The following is a 20,750-nucleotide window of genomic DNA, read 5'->3' on the forward strand; positions in this document are numbered from 1 at the left end:
TCCAGAGGCAGAGACTCGACATTTGCATGCCGAGAAAGAGCACCTCCCCCCGGCGTCGCTGGCCTCTCTACCCCACCCCCCCGGAGCGACTCCACTAACCGGACTTTCCTCCGGAGTGCTACCCACAGAGGAGGAAGTAACACCGGAGGATTCACCTCTCCTCTCCGGGGGGAAAAAAAGACAAACACTCCCACTTTTTTTTAAACCCTTCCATAACTTCTTGTTTTAAAAACAACTTTTGTATTTTTGATTTGCCCGCATCTCCGCAACGATGTCCGTCCAGAGCAAGAAGACCACCACCACCACCTCCTCTTACCGGACCGTGAACGTGGCCTCACCCGAGCCGGTGAGCGGCGGCACGGTGCTTACCGCGACGACGACCGGGGCGGCCCGCTCGCCTTCCCCGGTGCAGTACGCCGTCAACGGCAACTACAGCACGCTGCGCTACCTGGTGCCGGTGCAGCCGTCAGTGCAGCAGCAGTCGTACGTGCTCGTCCAGCAGCCGGCCGTCATGCAGCAGATGATGTCGCCCGTCTACCTACAGGGCGCCCCCCACTTGAGTGTCAGCAGCCTGGACTCGGAGCTCCTGTTCCAGCAGAACACGGTGAGGTCCTTGAACGCAACTCCTTCACTAATGCCAATTTATAGAAAGTCAGATAGTTGCTGATCTGTTCACGAGGGCGTTTTTGCCACTGTCTTGTGGCATCTTGGTGCCCAGGAACTATGTTGAGGTGAGTTGAGGAGCTTAATTTAGATAAAAGGTAGTGCTTTGCTGCCATCTTGTGGCATCTATCGGCACTGTACTGGCTTCCATTATTGGTACAGTATTTCTGCACACTGGTAAGACAACTTTGGCATACTCGTAGGACAACTACAAGTTACTCATGAGAAAAAAACTGAACTAGCTGACAACCGCGTGCTACTAGTACTACAACTGACATTCTAAAGTTCTACTAGTTAATATCTAGTGCTTTACTGGTAGTACTAGTAGTGCACAGTTGTCAACTAGTGCACAGTCTTGCCTCGCAAGTAACATGTAGTTGTCCTAGCATGCCAAACTTGTCCTACTAGTGTACAGAAATGCCATACAGTAGTGGAAGACAGTAATGTGCACCCAAAATTCTGCGAGTAATTAATCGGAAGGCAGTTGCTATACTCGTGCGCACTTAATTATTTTACTAGTCCACCGAATTGTCACACTACTGACGACAAAGCGTCATTTCCATTCCACACCATTTAGTGACAAATCTGCCCTTTTAAAAGATACGAATGCTCAGTTTTGTTTCACTGATGTAACATTTATGATTGTAGTTTTCCATTAATACGGCTGCATTTACAGTCCAGAATGCTATATGTGCTTAAAAAAATAGACTGTGCAGTGGAACCGCCAAAGTCGGACAAAACTCAAACCGTAATAACCTGAGATGTGAGCAAATCTTATGAGATTGAAGGATTAATGCTGCTACTGAAGGGTACTAGTGCAGGAACTAGTAGTTAAGTGGTTATTTCACCTGTATGAGTCAGGAATGTTAAAATGTTACTTCAACCTTTTTTTTTTTTTTTGGCGGATGGATGGAACAGATTAATTCTCTAAGCAACATTTTTTGCCGATGGGGTAAAATTGCCTTTGTAAAAAAAAAAACTATCCAATCCAATTTTTTGTGTCTTAATTTAGCAATGCTGTGAGTGTGTGGGCGTGTGCATTGTGAGCTGCATGTATCATATTTTTGAAAAGTACTGTGTCATTTGAATTGAGGCATTTGACTGTGTCATCATATTCCACCTCCTTCTTTGCATGCACGGAGGAGATGACAGTTCATGGGTTTTTTTAATTGTATTTTTTTTTATTTTTTTTTTTTTTTGGGGGGGTGTTGCGATGCATGATGCAACAGTGCCTGCCTTGCATGCGCATGGGGCGTCATCTGACCTCCTCTTAACATGCCGCGCCGACTTCTCGCGGCCTATCATGAGCAATCTCGTTCGTCATCATGATGGCTATGAATGACTATCCTTTTTCAGCCCATCCAGCAAATGGGAATTCAACAAAGCGTCGCCCATTTGTCTAGAATGCCTGCTTTTGATTGGGGCTCATTTGGGTGAACTCGAAAATGGCTGCTTCTCACCAAAATGGCCGACTTCCTGTTCCATTTCCGGCATGGTTCTTAGAGACTTTTACGTGTGTTCTGTTATGCTAGACTATAGCCAAGTTTAATAAATGCAGAATTTCGTGTCGCTCGGTGAAACTGTTGTCGGGGGCTAATTTTCCAGGGGACGCGACTGAGTGTTCTAGAATGGAGTTTGGTTGCATTTTCACCCTCCGAGGACACATTGAAGGTCCTGCACATGCTCCCAGATTGACTTGACTAACCTCTTCTACTTCCTGTGCTTTGCTTTCAATTGGACGCTACCATTCTTTCTTTAATGTTTCTTTTTATTTTATTTGTTTTCTCTATACAAGGATTTCCTCCGGATCCTCTTTCATTTTCAATCCCACAAAATTGTTCTCTTGTTTGAGTAACACCAGTCGGAAGTGTCAGCGCAGAAAGCGAGCGAGCGCCACACCCCGCCCACCTGGCTGCCAAGGTGGCACACCTTGAAGTCGAAGAAGATAAAAATTCATTGATTCACATGGTCAGGTCGGCCCCGTCCAGTTTGATTGCAGTGGTCAAAGGTCATATGAGGCGTTGCGCTTGGCTTATGTAAAATATATTAGTGCTCGGAATATACGGGTCATTTCAGGTAGGTTTGGTTTAATACACGTACATTCTAAAACAACAGAAAATAATGTACAAACAAACATTTTAATTAAAAAAAACAACAACTATCCAATCCAGTCGATAAGTAATGTTATAACAAATGTTGTTTATTTGCAAAATATAAGTTTTCAATTTGACTTTTGAGATCTGTTTCAACTGATTTAATAGACTTGATTTCTTTACTACGGTTGAAAACAGATTTGGTAAAGGCTAATTAATCCATGGACACATATTTTGGGTGATGGCACTTTGCAATCATATAATTTGATGCAGGCTGCAACTGTGTCCGCCATTACGAGGTTGATGCAATAAATACATTAAAATAACAAATATTGAAGCTGTCATTTATTAACATTTACATTTATAGAGTAATGATTTTGTTTTGCACTTGCACAGTGTGCAGAATATTTTTTTTGTATCGTATTACAATATATACTGCAATAACTGTCCTGCGGTTATGTTCTTAACATCATTTCCAAAATAAGGAAATTCAGACAAATTGTTCTGTAAGTGATTTTCTATAGGGTGGCGCAAAAATTTTACAGATATTTGGCATAGTCAATCCTTCGCCGTTTCAGTTTTCGGCCTCGGTTTCCTCAATTTCGGTTTTTGGTTTGGCCCAAGAATTTTTATTTCTGTGCGTCACAAAATATAATACAATATTCCGACATTTTTTAATTTTGGACATGTAGTACTTGGGAACATCTCACGCTAAAAATACTTACTCCAAGTAAAGGAACAACAATAGCTTTTTGTGAAAAACGGTCGTCAGTAATGTCGTTACAGTAGTTTTCTGGAAAGACAAGTTCCTATTGTTTTTTTTTTTTTTTTTTTTTTCCTTTTAAGGCGTTGGGCCTCACAAACAGAATGTAAGTCACTTAAACAATGAAACACAAACGTAGCATAGTGCAGGTACTTTTTTTTGTCACGTTATTGACTTCAACTTGCCAGGTGAGGCTGTAAAGCGATGGTGCTAGGACAGTAGTAAAAACGAGGGGGGGGGGGGGGGGGGGGGAAGCTTTAAAAGGCGTTTGAGGCCAGTAACATTCTTCAGCTTCTTGTTGCGCTGCCGCTCAGTGCTCAAAGAGTTGTTATGTAACACCGCGTCGATGGCAACAGCGAGCACTGCTGTTTCATTTGGGCTGTTTTGGACAAAAGGCACGAGGAGAACTTGGTTCAATATTTTCAAAAGCATCCTAGTCTATAGTTGCAGTTTGTTATTGTATTTATGCATCAAACATTGGCCCTGATCAAGCATAGAGCATGGTTCGATTTACATGTACTTGAAAAATTAGTTATCAAAAAATATTTTCTAAAAGCAATTCTTTTGGACAGATACAAGCTCAAGTTGAATTAAATTTAAGACATGGTTTTAGTCCTGTACTGTTTATTTGGTTGGAGACTGCTGTTAATATATATTTATTTATTTTGTTAACCAAAACTGAGGCTAAAGGTGGTTAAATGAATAGTAAAACAATAGCTAAAATGTATAAGAAAATAAAAAAAAGCATCAACCATGAGCACATGGTGTCCTGCAAGGATAGGTTCTTGAACCCTAGTTGCTATTAAAAAATTGCAGCCCAGTATCGCAAATCCGAGTGAAGGCAGGCAAAAAAGGTATTAGTAACCTATAATATAACGTTTGTGATATTACATAAATACACACGGTCCAGAAAAAAACCCACAAATATGTACATTTGCGCAGTAACGTAGCATGCTACCTTTTCATATTTGTACGTGGTACTAGTTTAACTATTTTAACACAAAAATGGATCAAAACCACCGTTTACAGCACAATAGAGTTTTGCAGCCCGATGTTTGAAATGAGAACATTTTGAAATTAAAACAGATAAAACTGTCGTTTTGACTTCTTTTTTCCCAAATTTCTGTCTGAAAGTCTGACACAACAGGGTCTATTACATACAGTAATTGTCAAACAATCGTGCCGTAACTCTAGTGTTGTTTGTAAACGGATCTCCAGAAAAACACCACTACTATGTCCATCCGGCTTGCAAAATATCATTTGGCAACGAAGGCTACTTCTAAGACAGTTTCATCCGTTTTTTTTTTTTTTCCGGATGTTAACCAACTACTGGCCTGTCATGTGTATATTACAGTGTAATGTTACCCCTAACATTGATACCAGTTTATTATGTGCCTGATGGGCCGCCAGTGAACATGGTTTCTCGGTTGGTAAATTTAACTGAAGCGTCGACGTTTACAGCTTTTAGTAGCATCGCCGCGCCAGCCGAATACGCCAGACTGACTTTCCGCAGGTTCCTCAAACAGGAGTACAAAGATGCATTATTTGGGTGTGCGGCGGGGCGGGTTAAAGGACTCTGGCGGCCTCGGCTTTCTATGAACACGGCTCTTTCTTCCTCTTGTCTCAGAGCGTGAGCAGGAACTCGTCCTCAGGGTTCAGCCTGTCCTCCAGTCCCACCAAGAGCCCAGAGCCCAGTGTGGACGAGGAGGAAGAGGATGAGGAGGAGGAGGAGGCAAGGCACACACAAACACACCAGTTTTCGCTTCCCCGCCCGCCACGAAAGCCGCTCGTAATGGTTGAAAATCTCCGAGAAGCAGCTGTCCGTCTGGCAGGCATACGAATATGTGTCTTTTGCCGCAGAAAGGCTTACGCTTTTGTTTGCTTTACTTTGTGTTTAGTAGCTTGAGAAATAAAGAAGTTCAACGTGTCACTTGAAGGGAACATTACATTCTCCCCAGCATAGGAGCATGAACCTGTCACGACAGGTTGTAGTAGGAGTTGAATTTCAATTGGAATTAGCGCTGGAAAACTGATGAGTCATTACTTAATGCCAAAAATCATCACATCCGATTTTAAATTCACGCACACATGCAACAATTTAGATGAGGATGCTTTTTCTAATGCTAATGCTAAGTTAATATGTAGCCTCTTGCTTCGTATTTAAACCAATTTGTTCACAGACTGTTTAGGACCTTGACATTGTTGAAATTGTTGAAATAGGCAATGTCTAAGTAGAAGATGTTTTAAGACCTAAAATCGGAATGTTTTTCCCTCCAGTTCAGTGTTTTCATAGCCTATTACTATTTTAAAAGAATAAAGTACAATAATACTAATCATGTGTAAATAAGGTGCTGGAAAAGCTCAGAAATTGATCTTAAAATTATATAAACTAGTACTGTACTTCCATTTAACATTGGTGTTAAAAATAACCTCTTTTAAAATATTAATATATGTGATTGTTTTTGGGCTAAAATTCCAGTAATAACTTAGTAAAAATATATACTCTATGTAGTACTTTGAAAAATGTTACTGCAACATTTCTTAAAATATTTTGATTGAGCCTATATTTAAATTCTATACGTCCTTGTGGTCTAAAATGTTAATACACAAACAAAAATAAAAATATATATTTGATCGAATAAGTCAAAAGTATAACTGCAAAATTTCAATTGAGACTCCCTAGTATTGTGGTCACATTTAGTCAATATCAGCTTTACAGATGTCATCTCTACCATTCAGTCAGTTTTCAATGCTCCAGACAAACGTTTTTTGGTTTTTTTAAACTAGGAGCACAGTGGCCCGTAACTTTGAATTTTATAAAATAATAACAGAATGAAAACTGAATACAATGATTTGCAAATCATGTTCAGCCTATATTTACACTACAAAGACAAGATATCTAATGACAAGATATCTAATGTTGAAACCGATAAACGTTATTGTTTTTAGCAAATAATCATTAACTTAGAATTTCATGGCTGCAACACGTTCCAAAAAAGCTGGGAGAGGTGGCAAAAAAGACTGAGAAAGTTGAGGAATGCTCACCAAACATCCCACAGGTGAACAGGCTAATTGGGAACAGGTGGGTGCCGTGATTGGGTAGAAAAGGAGCTTCCCTGAATTGCTCAGTCATTCACAAGCAAAGATGGGGCGAGGTTCACCCCTTTGTGAACAAGTGCGTGAGAAAATAGTCGAACAGTTTAAGAACAATGTTCCTCAACGTACAATTGCAAGGTATTTAGGGATTTCATCATCTACGGTCCATAATATCATCAAAAGGTTCAGAGAATCCAGAGCAATCACTGCATGTAAGCGGCAAGGCCGAAAACCAACATTGAATGCCCGTGACCTTCGATCCCTCAGGCGGCACTGCATCAAAAACCGACATCAATGTGTAAAGGATATCACCACATGGGCTCAGCAACACTTCAGAAAACCAATGTCGGCGCTACATCCGTAAGTGCAACTTGAAACTCTACTATGCAAAGCAAAAGCCATTTATCAACAACACCCAGAAACGTCGCCGGCTTCTCTGGGCCCGAGCTCATCTAAGATGGTCTGATGCAAAGTGGAAAAGTGTTCTGTGGTCCGACGAGTCCACATTTCAAATAGTTTTTGGAAATTGTGGACGTCGTATTCCTCCGGGCCAAAGAGGAAAAGAACCATCCGGACTGTTATGGACGCAAAGTTGAAAAGCCAGCATCTGTGACGGTATGGGGCTGTGTTAGTGCCAATGGCATGGGCAACTTACACATCTGTGAAGGCACCATTAATGCTGAAAGGTACATACAGGTTTTGGAGAAACATATGCTGCCATCCAAGCAACGTCTTTTTCATGGACGCCCCTGCTTATTTCAGCAAGACAATGGCAAACCACATTCTGCACGTGTTACAACAGCGGTGGCTTCGTAGTAAAAGAGTGCCTGCCTGCAGTCCAGACCTGTCTCCCATTGAAAATGTGTGGCGCATTATGTAGCGTAAAATACGACAACGGAGACCCCAGACGGTTGAACAGCTGAAGCTGCAAATCAAGCAAGAATGGGAAAGAATTCCACCGACAAAGCTTCAGCAATTAGTGTCCTCAGTTCCCAAACATATATCGAATGTTGTTAAAAGAAAATGTGATGTAACACAGCGGTAAACATGACCCAGACCCATCTTTTTTGGAACGTGTTGCAGCCAAAAAATTCCAAGTTAATGATTATTTGCCAACAACAATAAAGTTTTTCAGTTTGAACCTTAAATATCATGTCTTTGTAGTGTATTCAATTAAATATAGGTCGAACATGATTTGCAAATCATTGTATTCAGTTTTTATTTCTGTTTAACACAACGTCCCAACTTCATTGGAATTGGGGTTGTATCTGACTGTACCTTAATCGTTCTTGTGCTAGTTAGATTAAAACTTAAAACTCGTATGGTAGACTCACTAGACTTTTTATCCGGTACAACATATAATGAAGGAGAAGTTGTACCTTTGATGGAAAGTGTCTTACATTTGGTACCGACAGGAAAAAGTAAAGGAAGCCAGCTAGGGGGAGCGTTTGTGTGCACGCAGACACACCCATCAGCTCAAGAAGCTGAGCTTGTGTTAGTAGCTCAACGTGTGTGTGACGAAGCATTCAAGGGTGTGTTTGTGTGTAGCTCCAAAGGCGTGTCCCGGGGCCACTTCCCACACGTTTTTGCTGTGGGTGGGTACATTCTGTGGAATGTCAACCTGCAGCGTCGCGTATAAGACGGGCGTGGTCACAACTAAAGCTATTAACTGTGTAGGCGCTTACTTACTGATTTACACTTTTTTTTTTCCGTGGAAAGTGACGCACACTTAACTCATTCACTGGCAGCCTTTCCAGTTAACATGGATATTTGACTTCTAAAGCACTCAACGGCAGTGAATGTGTTCATCAAAAGAATGATACCGTAGGTGTGTCGCTGGTTCATGTGAGTGAACTGTCAGCGTAATGTTGACCTCCATATGCAAATAGTCATTGCTTGGTCACTTAGTTCCTCGCTTACCTATGGAAAGACGTTTGAGCATTTATTCGATATCCTTGATATCCAGCTTAAGGTCCATGTATACTAGTAAGCTCTTTTGTTCTCCCTCGTAGGATAACTTTGGCAGACTAGTATGACAAATACACGTTCGTGAGGAAAATTGTCCACTAGTTGACAACTGCATGCTACTAGTAGTATTAGTGACATCTCTAATAGTGGAAGTTGGAGACAGTTTTGCCTCACTAGTAACATGTAGTTGTCCTAGTAGTGTGCAGAAATGTCATTCATTAGTGGAACATTTTTTGTTAGTAAGACGTACCGTAGTCATTCCACTAGTGCCCCTGTGTGGTCCTACTAGTGCCTTGCTTCTCTCAGTCATCTGAGGACAAGCTCTATAGAAAACTGAAGAATGGATAATGTGCATCAAATGCATTCAATGTGTTTAAAATAGCCTGTATGTTATGCTACACCTTACAACCTTCTGCTAGTTAGCTGGCTAGCTTTAGTCTGATTGAATGCTGTTTAGCAGCTTGACGTGCACAGCGAGAGGTGTTAGCTGGCTGTCAACTCGAAGTGGCTACTAGCAGACACGTTTGACGACGCAAGGACGGAAACTTTCCAGCAAGGCGATGATGGGGAGATGATAAGCAACGTTTCACTGGCTTCTCTTGCTCATCTCTGCCTGGGGCTGCTTAGTCAAGATGTTCGTTCTCAGAGCTGCAGGGAATGCGCGGCATTCTCAGCTAATTATAGGCCACCTTCGCGGGGCTGTAGCATTGTGCTCAAGGAGAAATGCCAAAAGGTACTTTGTGTGTTTGTCGAGAAAACAAACTCCTCTGTATGATTTGGATTGTTTGGCATTCAGGTGCTGCTTTAAACTAGTGGCTACTTTGTAACCGTGAAGCTGTCAAGCAGGTAACAGTGCAATCATTTTGAGCGCTGTTAAGCAAGGCACACACATACCGATTTTTTAGCAGATTGACCAATTTTTATTATTATTTTTTTTTTAAATGTCAGATACCCTACACATAACGAGGCAAAACTCGTTTACTGTTCTTATCTGACAATTGCGAGTCGACTCCCTCAAACTAGATCGACCAATCTGTGATCAGCCATTTGTATTTATTTTTGAAATATGTGCTTTTATTTTGAAAATGTTTAAGGTTTGCCCACTAATGTCTCTCCATAATCTTGCTAAACTCACCCGCTAGTTATAGAGGTTATGTTTGTTCAAAACATAACATGTTTTGGCTCATAATAGCGTTATATATACCTTTTTAATAAGTGTGGGAACTTGTATTGTATATACAAAAATGACTCTGGCCGTACAAATGTTCTTTATCAGTCATTTTCTGAACGTTTGCCTTTTCTCCATCTTTAGTCTGCCCGCAGTAAGTGCTCAACCCTATATGAGCATGTTTTTATACCATTTACGACACTTCATTATTTTTTTTAAAGGTCTTTAAGCACACTTTTAAAACAACACAAACGCATTCAAACACAAGGGTTTAACAGAATTGCTCAGTACTACTTGGAGTCTAAAGGAAACCTGGCACGCTGACGCTACAGCGTATTTGCAAAACAAAACTTTATCAGGCAGAAACGCACGACAGTACGTTCAGTTCAAGTTCGATATATGAATGAGTTCAATGAGCTTTCGTTCCCGTTTTTTTCAATGAACGTTTGTTCATTGAACTTGTTCAGCTACAACCATGGTAGTTGCTTTCAGTTTTAGTGTCAAGATAAATACTGACATGCACACGGGCTGTGACTACTGACATGAATTAAACCCTCCCCCAAGGTATGACACCATTACACTATTATTGCCGGACTACAGCTCAGTATTAACTTACAATTTAAGTGTTAGGTGGTATCACTGGTGGAAAGAAGATTATTTTTTTTTTAATTGAATGAAAATGGTGGTTATGGAAGCAGCCAGAAAACCCAGTAATAAAAGCGTGTGTGTGTGTGTGTGTGTGTGTGGGTGGGTGTGCATGAATGGTGATGTTGTCAGTGCGTGACACGGTGCCTCTCAGAGTGTAACCCAAGTGGTTGTTATTGAGAAAGAGTCGGTTCACCACACTGCCTCTTTGTATGAGTCTGTGTTTCTTATAATGTACAGTGATCCCTCGTTTTTCGCGGCGAATGGGGACCAGAACCCCCCCCCCCCCCCCCCGCGAAAGGTGAAAAACCGCGAAGTAGGAATTTACAGACTCTTCTGCTGATGGTGTAGCACATAACCCCATCTCTTATTACGCGGAGTTACCACACGATTTGCAGTTTTGCGGATGTTTGCTTCCTCTTTCTTGATGTATATTCATTCACGCCATAATGGGGTGCCACAGATGCATAACTTCTGCCCTCGTTGATCATATCTAAAAGTTTCACTTTTTCGCTGATGGTCATCATCTTCTTCTTCCTCTTGGGCGCCCCGGAGGAAGCTTTCGCAGGGGCACGGCGCTTAGGCGGCATTGTAAGGGCTTAACTAATCTAAAAAAGTTATCGCTTAAACCAAAAAGGTTATTACGAACACAACAATAAGATACAGTATGCGAGACAGTCAACAGCGTGGACGACGAGACTGGCGAGACACAACAAGGGAAGATGCTGGGTGAGGCTGCGATGATGCGCAGCCAATCAGCTCACGGGATAAATCCACTCGTGCTCTCAATGTCGCGCCGGGAACCAATCACGCGCCTTGTATGAGTGCCCGCGGCATGTACAGAACAGTACAGGCATGTACAAAGCCTCTGAGTCAACTCATCTCTTTGTTTGGCATGCAGGGAAAACTCTCTCGTGCATCAACATGAAACAAATAATGGTTATTCCTCTAAGTTTATTGCTTTTTTTTTTTCCCTTGAAAAAAAATACAATACTATTCACATAAAGTTATGACCTTTGTCCCTAAACGTGTGGACTATTGTTGCACGTTTAGGACTTTTTTTCGGTGACAAAATACATCCACTTGCGCAAGTTTAAAACTTTTCTCCCTTGAAAAAAAATACATGTATTCTCTTCATTTTTTTCCCTCAGAAAATTGATGACTATTCAGTTTCCATTCCTCCCTGATGTTCCTTTTTATTTGGTTTTAAACTCAAGTTCACTTAACATAACTAATTATAATCGTTGAGTTAATGAACAGCCGCGGCAGCTATTTGCAGAAATGCTTTTCTCATCTAGTGAGCTCAGCGGTGCCTTTGGAATTTGGCGTCTGCTGGTTATCTGCACATCGAAAAGCCAGCCAAGCACTTTCTCGTATTGTGTGACAAAGAACGCTGCCACCTCTGTCCCACATGTGACAATGTGGGTCCTAAAATGTACTTAAATTCCACTTATTAAAACACAATTCACAAAATTGGAGCATTGAGTTGTACTGCGAGTTATGTTGGTGCAGTTTTCATCAAGGCTAATACAGCTACAGTGGTACCGAAACTAGATTATTTCCTCACATTCTATTACGTTTTGACATTTATATTTTACAATACAGTGCTATTTTTCTTGATCAAAAACAAAGATTTTTTAAATTTGATTTCCTATACATGTAAATTGAGTTAGAAGCTTAGACAAGGTGCCACGATTTTTAGCGTCCTCGTCTAACTGTTAAGATGGGAACAGTAGACGGTCCGCGACCGGTTTTTGGGCTGGCATTGCTCGCTTTCTGCCCAGGAATGACTGGCGTGCGCCGACACACCCATGTAAATCCCTCACATGCGTTTCAGCCTTAATTGACAGATGTGTCAGATTTGACCGTTTTCCTTATCTCGGAATGCTTTAATTAAAGTCAGGGGATGCGGAGCGTGAAGTACTAGGAGACTCGGAGTGGGAGTCACATTTGATTGCTCAAGAGTTTCTTCTATAACCGTATAATAAAATAGAGGTAGCCTGAAAAATTGGCATTATATAACAAGTTGAGGCCGTTATCTACTGCTAAGCTAAATGTAACACCGTGAAGGTGTTTTTGTCACCGTCGTGCCAATTTCTGATCTTCCCTCGAGTCCTTGTGGAATCTGGCGGAGCGGCTCTGCGTAGCCACAGGTGTTTACGAATCAATGACACCAATGGAAAGACTGACTGATGTATGGATCTAGGTTATTAAAAGAGTAAATCTGGCAAACCGGTCTTTCAGTTCGAAGAACGACAACAAGATAAAAATTAAACATCCGCCCCATTCCCATATCAATCACATATGCGGCGTGCCGAGCAAATGTTGACTTCAGGTGTCTGCTCACAAAAGAGAGAGTGACAGCTGGATGTTTACAGAGTGAAGGTGCGCTCATTTGCACGGCATGACTGCAGATAATAGGTTATGCAGCATTGAGTAGGACTATGTGGGTACAGATAAGAGGTGGCAGTGGACGTGTTTGGCCTTGTGTTGCTTCACACAAAGCGAAGCCGTGGTTGACATCATTTTTAAGAAAATCCATCTCGATTATTTTCTTTTAAGCAGCACTTGATGCCAAGGCTTGCTTATGCTTATACTGTACGTCAAGGCATCCGTGGCACAATGAATCCAGCAGACAAATCCCACGCGCTATCTACATTAGCATCTCCTTGGTGAGAAAAAGTAGTGACTGCAATAAACAACCGGTAAATAACAGCAACTTCAATAATAAACATTAAATCAGTTACTCAAAACTGATCACTCGTATCTGTAGTGGAGGCAGATTTGTTGCTAGATCGATTGTACATGTGTGCCGAATGTCATTTTTTAAATTTATTTAATATTCTTAATAGCCAGCTTAAGGTCCATGTACTAGTACGCCGTTTGTCCTCACTAGTAAGATAATTCACCACACTAGTAGAATGACTAGGGCGCACTCGTAGAATGACTGTCTTAGTTGTAACGTTCTTTCCACAGAATACTTTAACATTCATTGTGTTTAATGACTTCATACCGTTAGTGTAAAGTGCCTGTGCACATATTTGCTTTTGTGATGTCACATCAGTTTGTGCTACCATGTTATTCATGCTAGTATGCTAGCTGAAAACAGTACAGTTCTTAATGTAACATGGGTTCATGATTGTGTACATGCTCGAAGAAAGGCATTTTGATCCTTTCCATTTTAAGTGCTTCTTCTTGTCATCTTGTGGCATCTCTGCGCAATTAGTCATTCATTAAAATGGCATTGTGGTTTTTTTTTCTTCAAAATGTTTTCAATACTCTACAGTAGTTATACAATTTTAACGCAGAAAGCTGTATTGCTGTACAGGTAGGTGCGTGCCCAAGTCAAAAATGTGATCTAGCAGGGCTGTGAACCCTGAACTTTGATATAGTTCGTTGTAATAGGAGCTGTTTCTTCTCGCCAAATAACAAATGCTTGTATTGTGACGCTACCGTTAGCATAGTCCTGCAGCTAAGTTCGACACTGTGCTTCCAGGAGGAGGAGGACGAGGAGGCGGTGGAGGTGGAGGAGGTGGAGGTCATCAACATCATACAGCAGAAGCCGCCGCCGGCTATCGAGAAGATTTCCCGGACGGAGGTGAAGACCGACCTGAGCGAGGCCACAAAGATGGACACGCGCTACTTTGCCGCGCTGCTGGCCGACGTCTACAGGAAGAACTGCGACATCCACTCCTGCATCTCCGAGCACGTGTCCAAGATCAGAGGACAGTAAGTGGAGTGCTCTACTCAGCTGCGTCTTTCTTCGGTCCCTTCCAGACCGCCTGTAATGTTTCCATCTGTTTTCTTCTCAGAGGCGTAACGGTAGAGCCAGCGTATTTGTGCGTTCACACAACCGTTGCGTCTTCACCCATTCAGATAATTAGATACGTGATGATTGGATGAATTGCTTTTAACCCAAATGGGCAAATGACCAGTGAGTGTACTGTGGTCGACCTCAACCCGCCGGCGTCGGTGGCAAGTATGAAAGGGGCTATAGGGGCACGTGTAAAGGAATTTTCGAAAGGCCAGCCAAACGTGAGACATTTGACACCCACTTTTATACGTCACACCAGACACTAGCATCTAATTACTGATTCTGCAATTTTGTGGCATCTCTCAGTGAAAGAGGCGTAATAAAGAACTTGTGGACGGCTATGCGAATTAATTTTCCCCTTATTGGTCAAGGAAATGTCCTGAAATGGTCAGCCTAGTGGAGACATATGCATGTTGTTGTTTTATTATACAATAATCATAATGCAAGTTCCTCTTCATTTCCTTCCCGCATTTTGTGTGACAGGAAAGTGGATCTTGGCATTGATCAAGTGAGTTACCTCCAATGTCATTTAATATACGATATAACACTAACATTAGTTAGACTGAACACATATTAATATCAATAATGTGTGTGTTTAGGGGGACGACGTGGAGGCTCTACTCCCTAAAGGAGCCACTGAACTGACCAAACAGCAAATCCGCTACCTCTTGCAGGTCAGTTTTTAAGAATCATGTACTGAGATTACCGTGTCTTGCAAACTGTCAGCAACTGCGTGTGTGTCCGTAGACACGCCTGACTGCGGATAAGAGCATGCGTCTGTTGCTGTCTACCTTCAGCAGTCTGCGAGAGGAACTCCTCCACATGTCCGAAGACCTGCGAGTAAGACCAGCCACACTTTAGCACTGACCGTTTTTTTTTATTTGCCCTGAAATACTGTATGTGCGGGTGCATGTGCGTGTTCTAGCGTTTGGAGAGCGAGAAGGAGTCTCTGGAGCGAGATCTTGCCTTCAAAGTGGGTCAGGCTCGTCAGTACGATAGCCTCTTGGAAGCGGTCCGCGAAAACAACCGACAGCTTCAGGTAAAAATAAGCCCTAACATCCTAAAGTTGTGTTTACGACAAGCAGAACGGTTCAGTCTGTTACAGTTTGGAAGGGTACACCCTGATCTGAATTGTGTTTCGGGTACGTAGTGTAGAGGCGGGATGCTGATAGACGTTAGCTACAGAAAGTCAGCGGGAGTGCTGGAGCCTATCCCAGCTAGCTTCGGGCAGGAGGCGGGGTACACCCTGAACTGCTTGAAAATAAGAGCAAGTAAATTAAGTAAGTAAAAAAAAAAGATTACGTGTTCGAATAAAGTGCTTAACTTCAGAATAATTATTTGAAAAAAAACTAACAAAATACAGATAATACTTCATGTTTTGATCATATGGGTAGAAAAGCAAAATCATGTATTGTAAAAATGCATCATACATAGGCAGAAGGGTTTTCCAGAATTTTGAGATCAACTTTGGGGGTGCGTATTATACATGGGGGCGCATTATACCCGAGAAATTACGGTAGTTGTTGCGGAAATTACAAACCTTCAAAGAACTGCTATTTTACCACACACGGTGCAGCAACACATGCAACAGAGCATACAACAATGCTCACAGGCATATATTTTTTTCCACTCTGTGGGGTTCACTGGAAATGGAACTCGAGCGCCGGACCGTTCTCAGGGTCCACTGTATTATCTTTAGTTAGACATTATGCAAAGGCATCGACTCCTGACTACTTACCCTGTGCGTCCAGGTGTCTCTGAAGGAAACCACCGCCTCCCAGCGTTCCCTGGAGAGCCAGCTGATGAGCGCCCGCAACACCGACTCAAGCCGCGACTTCCAAATGCGAGAGCTGGAGGGACGCATCAGGGCTCTCGAGAAGGAGAACGCGATGCTCCGACAGAAGGTAGCCGACACCGCCGTTTTAAGTAAGACCTCCTCACTTTAGCCCGAAAGTATCTGAATGTGTTCCTCTTTCCGAACCCCACTTGCAGCAATTAGGCCAATCCAGTAGCACCACGCTGCACATCAAGACCGAGGAGCTGTCGCGTCAGTTCGACGAGCAGCTCTTGACCATGAAACAAGAGAAGGACCAAGAGATCCAGCGGCTGCGGGTCAATCTCCCTCTTAAGGACCAGCACTGTGATACAGTGAACCCCCGTTTAACTTTTATTTATGTTTACATTGTATACAGTAATCCCTCATTTACTGCAGGGGTTACGGTCCAGACCACCCCCCGCAATAGACAAAATCAGCAAAGTAGCGACCATGTATTTGCGGTATTTATACATATTTTAAAGTTATATCACCAAATATCAATACAGTATATGCGTGTGAGGTGCAGATAGTGGATCGCCAACCATACATTCTAAACCATATCCATGTCTGTGAATGTGTGCCATGTCTACTCTGTTAAGTGACGTGGTCGTATGCGGACGTACTGTTGGCCGGCTATTTCCTGGCTATAGCATTGGCCACTGTGGTGTACAGTGACGGCGTCACTTGAGCTTAGCGGCAGGTGTGCTAAGGATGTGCTTTGGATTACTGTATTTTGTTACTGTTGAATAAAGTGATTGAAAGAGCACCTGCTGCTGTTTCCCACCTCCCTCTATCCATACCACTTGTTATGGACTCCAATTCGTTGTAACTTGCGTTGGTAAGCTCTATTCGATCAGTTAATGACGTTTACCTGAGATGTGCAGTAACTGTACTGTACAATAAAAAAAGAAATCAGCAATGCAATAAGTGTACTGCGATATAGCAAGGGACAACTGTATTTAAGAACCAAAATGTTGAATCAAACCATATAATTTAGTTAGCTTAATGCTAACTCATAAAGACCATAGTGGACAATAGCAAGACTATGAACGACTAATTGCGATATAGCGGGGGTTCACTATACATTAGATTGAGAGTGTTTTGTCTCGTTCCGAATGGGAATGCTTACCCGCCGTGCGCTTCTCCCTTCTTGCAGACTCAGATTACGAGGCTCCAGACAGAGATCACCACGGAGAGGTCGTCGTCCGCGTCGGAGAAGACCCTTCAGTTGAAGATCTCGGAGTTGCTCGCCATGCTGGAGCAGCGGCAGACCACCATCACCCGACAGGAGGAGGTCTGTCGCACCACACACACTCATGTAGCATCGCCAGCTTTTTAAGCAACAACGCCCCCCTCCCCCAACATATGGCACACCTCTCCACCCACATCTTTAAAAAAAAAAAGACCAAAACGTTGCAAACATTACCAAACGTTCCATTCACTACCACCCGTTTTCAAAGCAGAGTTCCCCATATTGTCAATCGTTTTAGAGCATTTGTTCTGATCTTCCAAGACCCACAGAATATTGTTCGGTGACAATATGAGCACAGAAGGAATGAGTAGCCTCTCTTTTTTTCACCAGAAAAAAAACCCCATTTGTTTCTACTTCTTTCCATTCTTTAGTAATCAGCAGTCGAACGTGGGTTGGTTTCACCAAGAACACCGGTTTCTGACAAAAAAAGCTGAAAAAACGTGCTTTTTTGTGTGTGTGTGTGTGTGTGTGTGTGTGTGAAAAGAAACACGTCAACCAAACGTTTTTTTTTTGTCCTGCGGCTGTTAGGTCAAGCAAAATGGAGGATCTGCATCCCTTTTATGCCGAAACAGTTTTACTGTGTCACAGTGGAGTTTTTAAGATGCCGCTGTGGTTTCTTACTATTATCATGGATATTCATTGAGAATCAGAGTCGATCAGTCGAACAGAACAAGGTTTCTAGAGGGGAGGGAGAAGACAACAAAAGACAAAGCACTAACTGTAAACAAGATAACAAAAGTAAATCCTTATATATCTAAAACAATGAAAAGCCCATTTAAGATATCATGTTTCATCAATTTAATGTAACCAAAACCTCCAGATCTGATCACCAATACATTTTTAATCTTGCACACCTTGCTACAAAAAAAAAGACCCAAAAAATCCTGATTCGAGTTTCCCATTGACCAAGTCTTCAGTCTACTGGCTGCTAATTGTCTCACACTTGACCTGCCTTCAGGAGATCCGAAAGTTGATGATGGACAAAAATGACAGCTCCAAGACCACCAAGACAATCATCACTAAAAGGTATCCTATGCAACAATATCACACACGACCACTCTGTTCATCAGTACCAAAATCCTGACCTAAACCTTCCATGTGGTTTCTGGCACTGGTTCTGACACTGCAGGTACAGGAACCAGTACCCAATTCTCGGCCTGCTGGGTGACGACTACCAGACGACCTTGAGCTCACCTATCAGCGAAGACAAGACCATCGTCATTGAAAGATCCGGAGAGATTATTAGACGGGTATGTAACATAAAGGCGTTAGCGTGATACTGTAGCATTAGCCACATGCTATATCGTGCAGCATCAGTCTTGAGACACAATCTTACTACCATGATTTTTCAAATGTGTTTAAAGTGCTTAAAAAGTTATTATATGGTCTCTCTATGTCGCAGTTTTTGACTCTTTGTGGGTGGATCTGGTACATATCCCCTGCGATAAACGGGGGGGAAGGTTCCAGATCCACCTGCGAAAGATGAACTGCAAGATGGCGGGTTCCCTGTACAGAAAATGAACTGGCGCCTCTTGGTGGTCAAAAAAGGGTCACTGCAGGCAATTATCCATACACTCTTGTAATGAAGTCATTGATTGCTTCTCCCTCAACAGGAATGAGTGAGCAGTAAGAACAACGTGAGGATCACCCGTGCCGTCCACTCCATCCATTCCGTAGGGTGGCTTTATGTGGGAACACATCTGATGATTTATTTTTATACTACTAATACAACAATTCTGAAAATATTATTTTGCATTGACCAATAATGGGCAAACACTCCCTCACTTTTCCCCCACAAAGCCAGGTGGAATTGTCACTGTAAATATTGAAATGTATATATTTGTGAGGTGGTTTAGAAAAAAAGGGGAGCTCTGCTTTGCTTTTATTTCTTACGCTCGTGTGTAATCGTGTTTTATTTGAGGGAGGAGTGCGGGGATGGAGGTCCTTATGGTTATAGAGTTTTACGATGGTTTTTAAAGCACAATATGATGTCGACTGTTATTTCTTTGCGTGCTCGCTGTGGAGTGAATGCTGTTTGTCCAGTGGGTGCTCATCTACAGCCTGACTAGCATGGGACGCTAACCAATTATCACTCAAATCCGCCTTGCAAAAGACCTTAACTTTGATCACTCAGTCTGACATTTCACAAATGCTCCATGGTAGCTCGCTAATGCTAAACTAATCCACGTTTCCACCGGCAGACAATTCGGCCCGCTATGACTCGGTACTGTAAACACAAACGCGATAGTGTAACTAGCGTGTCGTTATAGCAGTCTCACCTGCCAGTCAAGAAATGCGACAATGTGTCTGGCTCCATCCTTTTGGTACCACTGTACTTGGTAGCACCAACAGGAAGGAGCCAAAAAGTAGTAGCACACAAATTTTGGTATCCTGAGCAACTTTGGACACCGGAAGGGATGGCAATCCTACATATTCCCCGGACGTTGCTTACGATTTTCCATCGAATGCATGCCGTAAGCAACGAATGGTGAATTATTTTGAAATGAGTAGGATCTGTTCAAGGCCTGGAATGTCAGGAATTTGGCCAATTCAGGAGGGTTTTGCCATTTTAGCAATGGAAAATAAAAACTAAATAAAATGACTTACCGTACCGAACCGTAGTGCTCGGTGGAAATAGCGCTACATGCTAACAGTAGGCTAAGCTAAATGAACTGGTTGTAGCTCCAGTAAATCTGCGAATAGAAGATCTGTGTTCATTTTCATGTGTTTGTAAGTTGTTTTGGATGGCTATATTGCATCGTTCACTGCTGTGTTTGGGAATAAAAACAAAACTTCACTTTGTTTCGGTGTGGTTTTTTTTAAATAGTTTTTTATGTGGTTTCTCAAAAATACAGGAATACACTGTAGTGATTTAGACAACAGATGGCGCCATTTCCCCTGCGGGTCACGCAGTGGAGTGTGGAATGAGGTCACGGCAGCTCTGTAGGGCTTGTTGGCTGCCCTGTTGACTGCTTGTCACTACAATCACTGTTCTCCTAAAGTTAAAACCCATCCCGAATGGCTTCTAACGTGTACAATCGAAAGCGACATGTGAGGGATTGGCATGAAAATTGAAGCTCTACCGCATTGTAATCCTTCTCTGCCCTCGTCTCACTTACACGTTTCTGGACCCAATCGATTATGCAGGCCGTTCAACGGTATGTAGGCCTCGTGAATTAATTATGAGCAAGTGACAGTGGAAGGGAGTTAAAAAAAAACAATAATAATAATAATGCACACGCTTACAAATGCTATTTAGCTGTGAGATGGCACAAAAAGAAATGTGGTCCCACAGTGGACCCATACTTATTAAAATATCTTGTGTTGCCATAATATTGTCATATTTTAACTTTATATTCAAACTAAACATTAAAGAGTATTAGACTTGTGTATTTAAAACAACCTAACAATGTTGCCTGCCGGCTTAATGCTAACATATAATGGAAAATGCCATTGACATGCTAATGGTTAG

General features: G+C 42.2%; 1 protein-coding gene across 1 annotated transcript; it reads left to right on the forward strand.

Annotated features, from left to right (window-relative positions):
- The first annotated feature begins 94 nt into the window (after window positions 1–94).
- pof1b (POF1B actin binding protein) lies at window positions 95–20,075 on the forward strand. The gene is made up of 12 exons (XM_061751053.1): window positions 95–604; window positions 13,893–14,125; window positions 14,694–14,718; window positions 14,810–14,884; window positions 14,958–15,050; window positions 15,136–15,249; window positions 15,962–16,114; window positions 16,203–16,322; window positions 17,183–17,320; window positions 18,237–18,304; window positions 18,408–18,528; window positions 18,892–20,075. Exons 1-12 carry the CDS (start codon window positions 272–274, stop codon window positions 18,895–18,897), a joined length of 1,479 nt encoding a protein of 492 aa, XP_061607037.1. The 5' UTR covers window positions 95–271; the 3' UTR covers window positions 18,898–20,075.
- Window positions 20,076–20,750: the final 675 nt, after the last annotated feature.

The sequence above is a fragment of the Phyllopteryx taeniolatus genome, chromosome 17, assembly GCF_024500385.1.
Source record: "Phyllopteryx taeniolatus isolate TA_2022b chromosome 17, UOR_Ptae_1.2, whole genome shotgun sequence".
NCBI lineage: Eukaryota > Metazoa > Chordata > Actinopteri > Syngnathiformes > Syngnathidae > Phyllopteryx > Phyllopteryx taeniolatus.

Excerpts from the sequence above, each read along its gene's own strand:
- pof1b (XM_061751053.1), top strand. The coding sequence starts at position 272 with ATGTCCGTCCAGAGCAAGAAGACCACCACCACCACCTCCTCTTACCGG. Across the intron at positions 14,885-14,957 it reads AAATCCGCTACCTCTTGCAG|ACACGCCTGACTGCGGATAA; the intron begins GTCAGTTTTTAA and ends GTGTGTCCGTAG. Across the intron at positions 15,250-15,961 it reads AAAACAACCGACAGCTTCAG|GTGTCTCTGAAGGAAACCAC; the intron begins GTAAAAATAAGC and ends CTGTGCGTCCAG.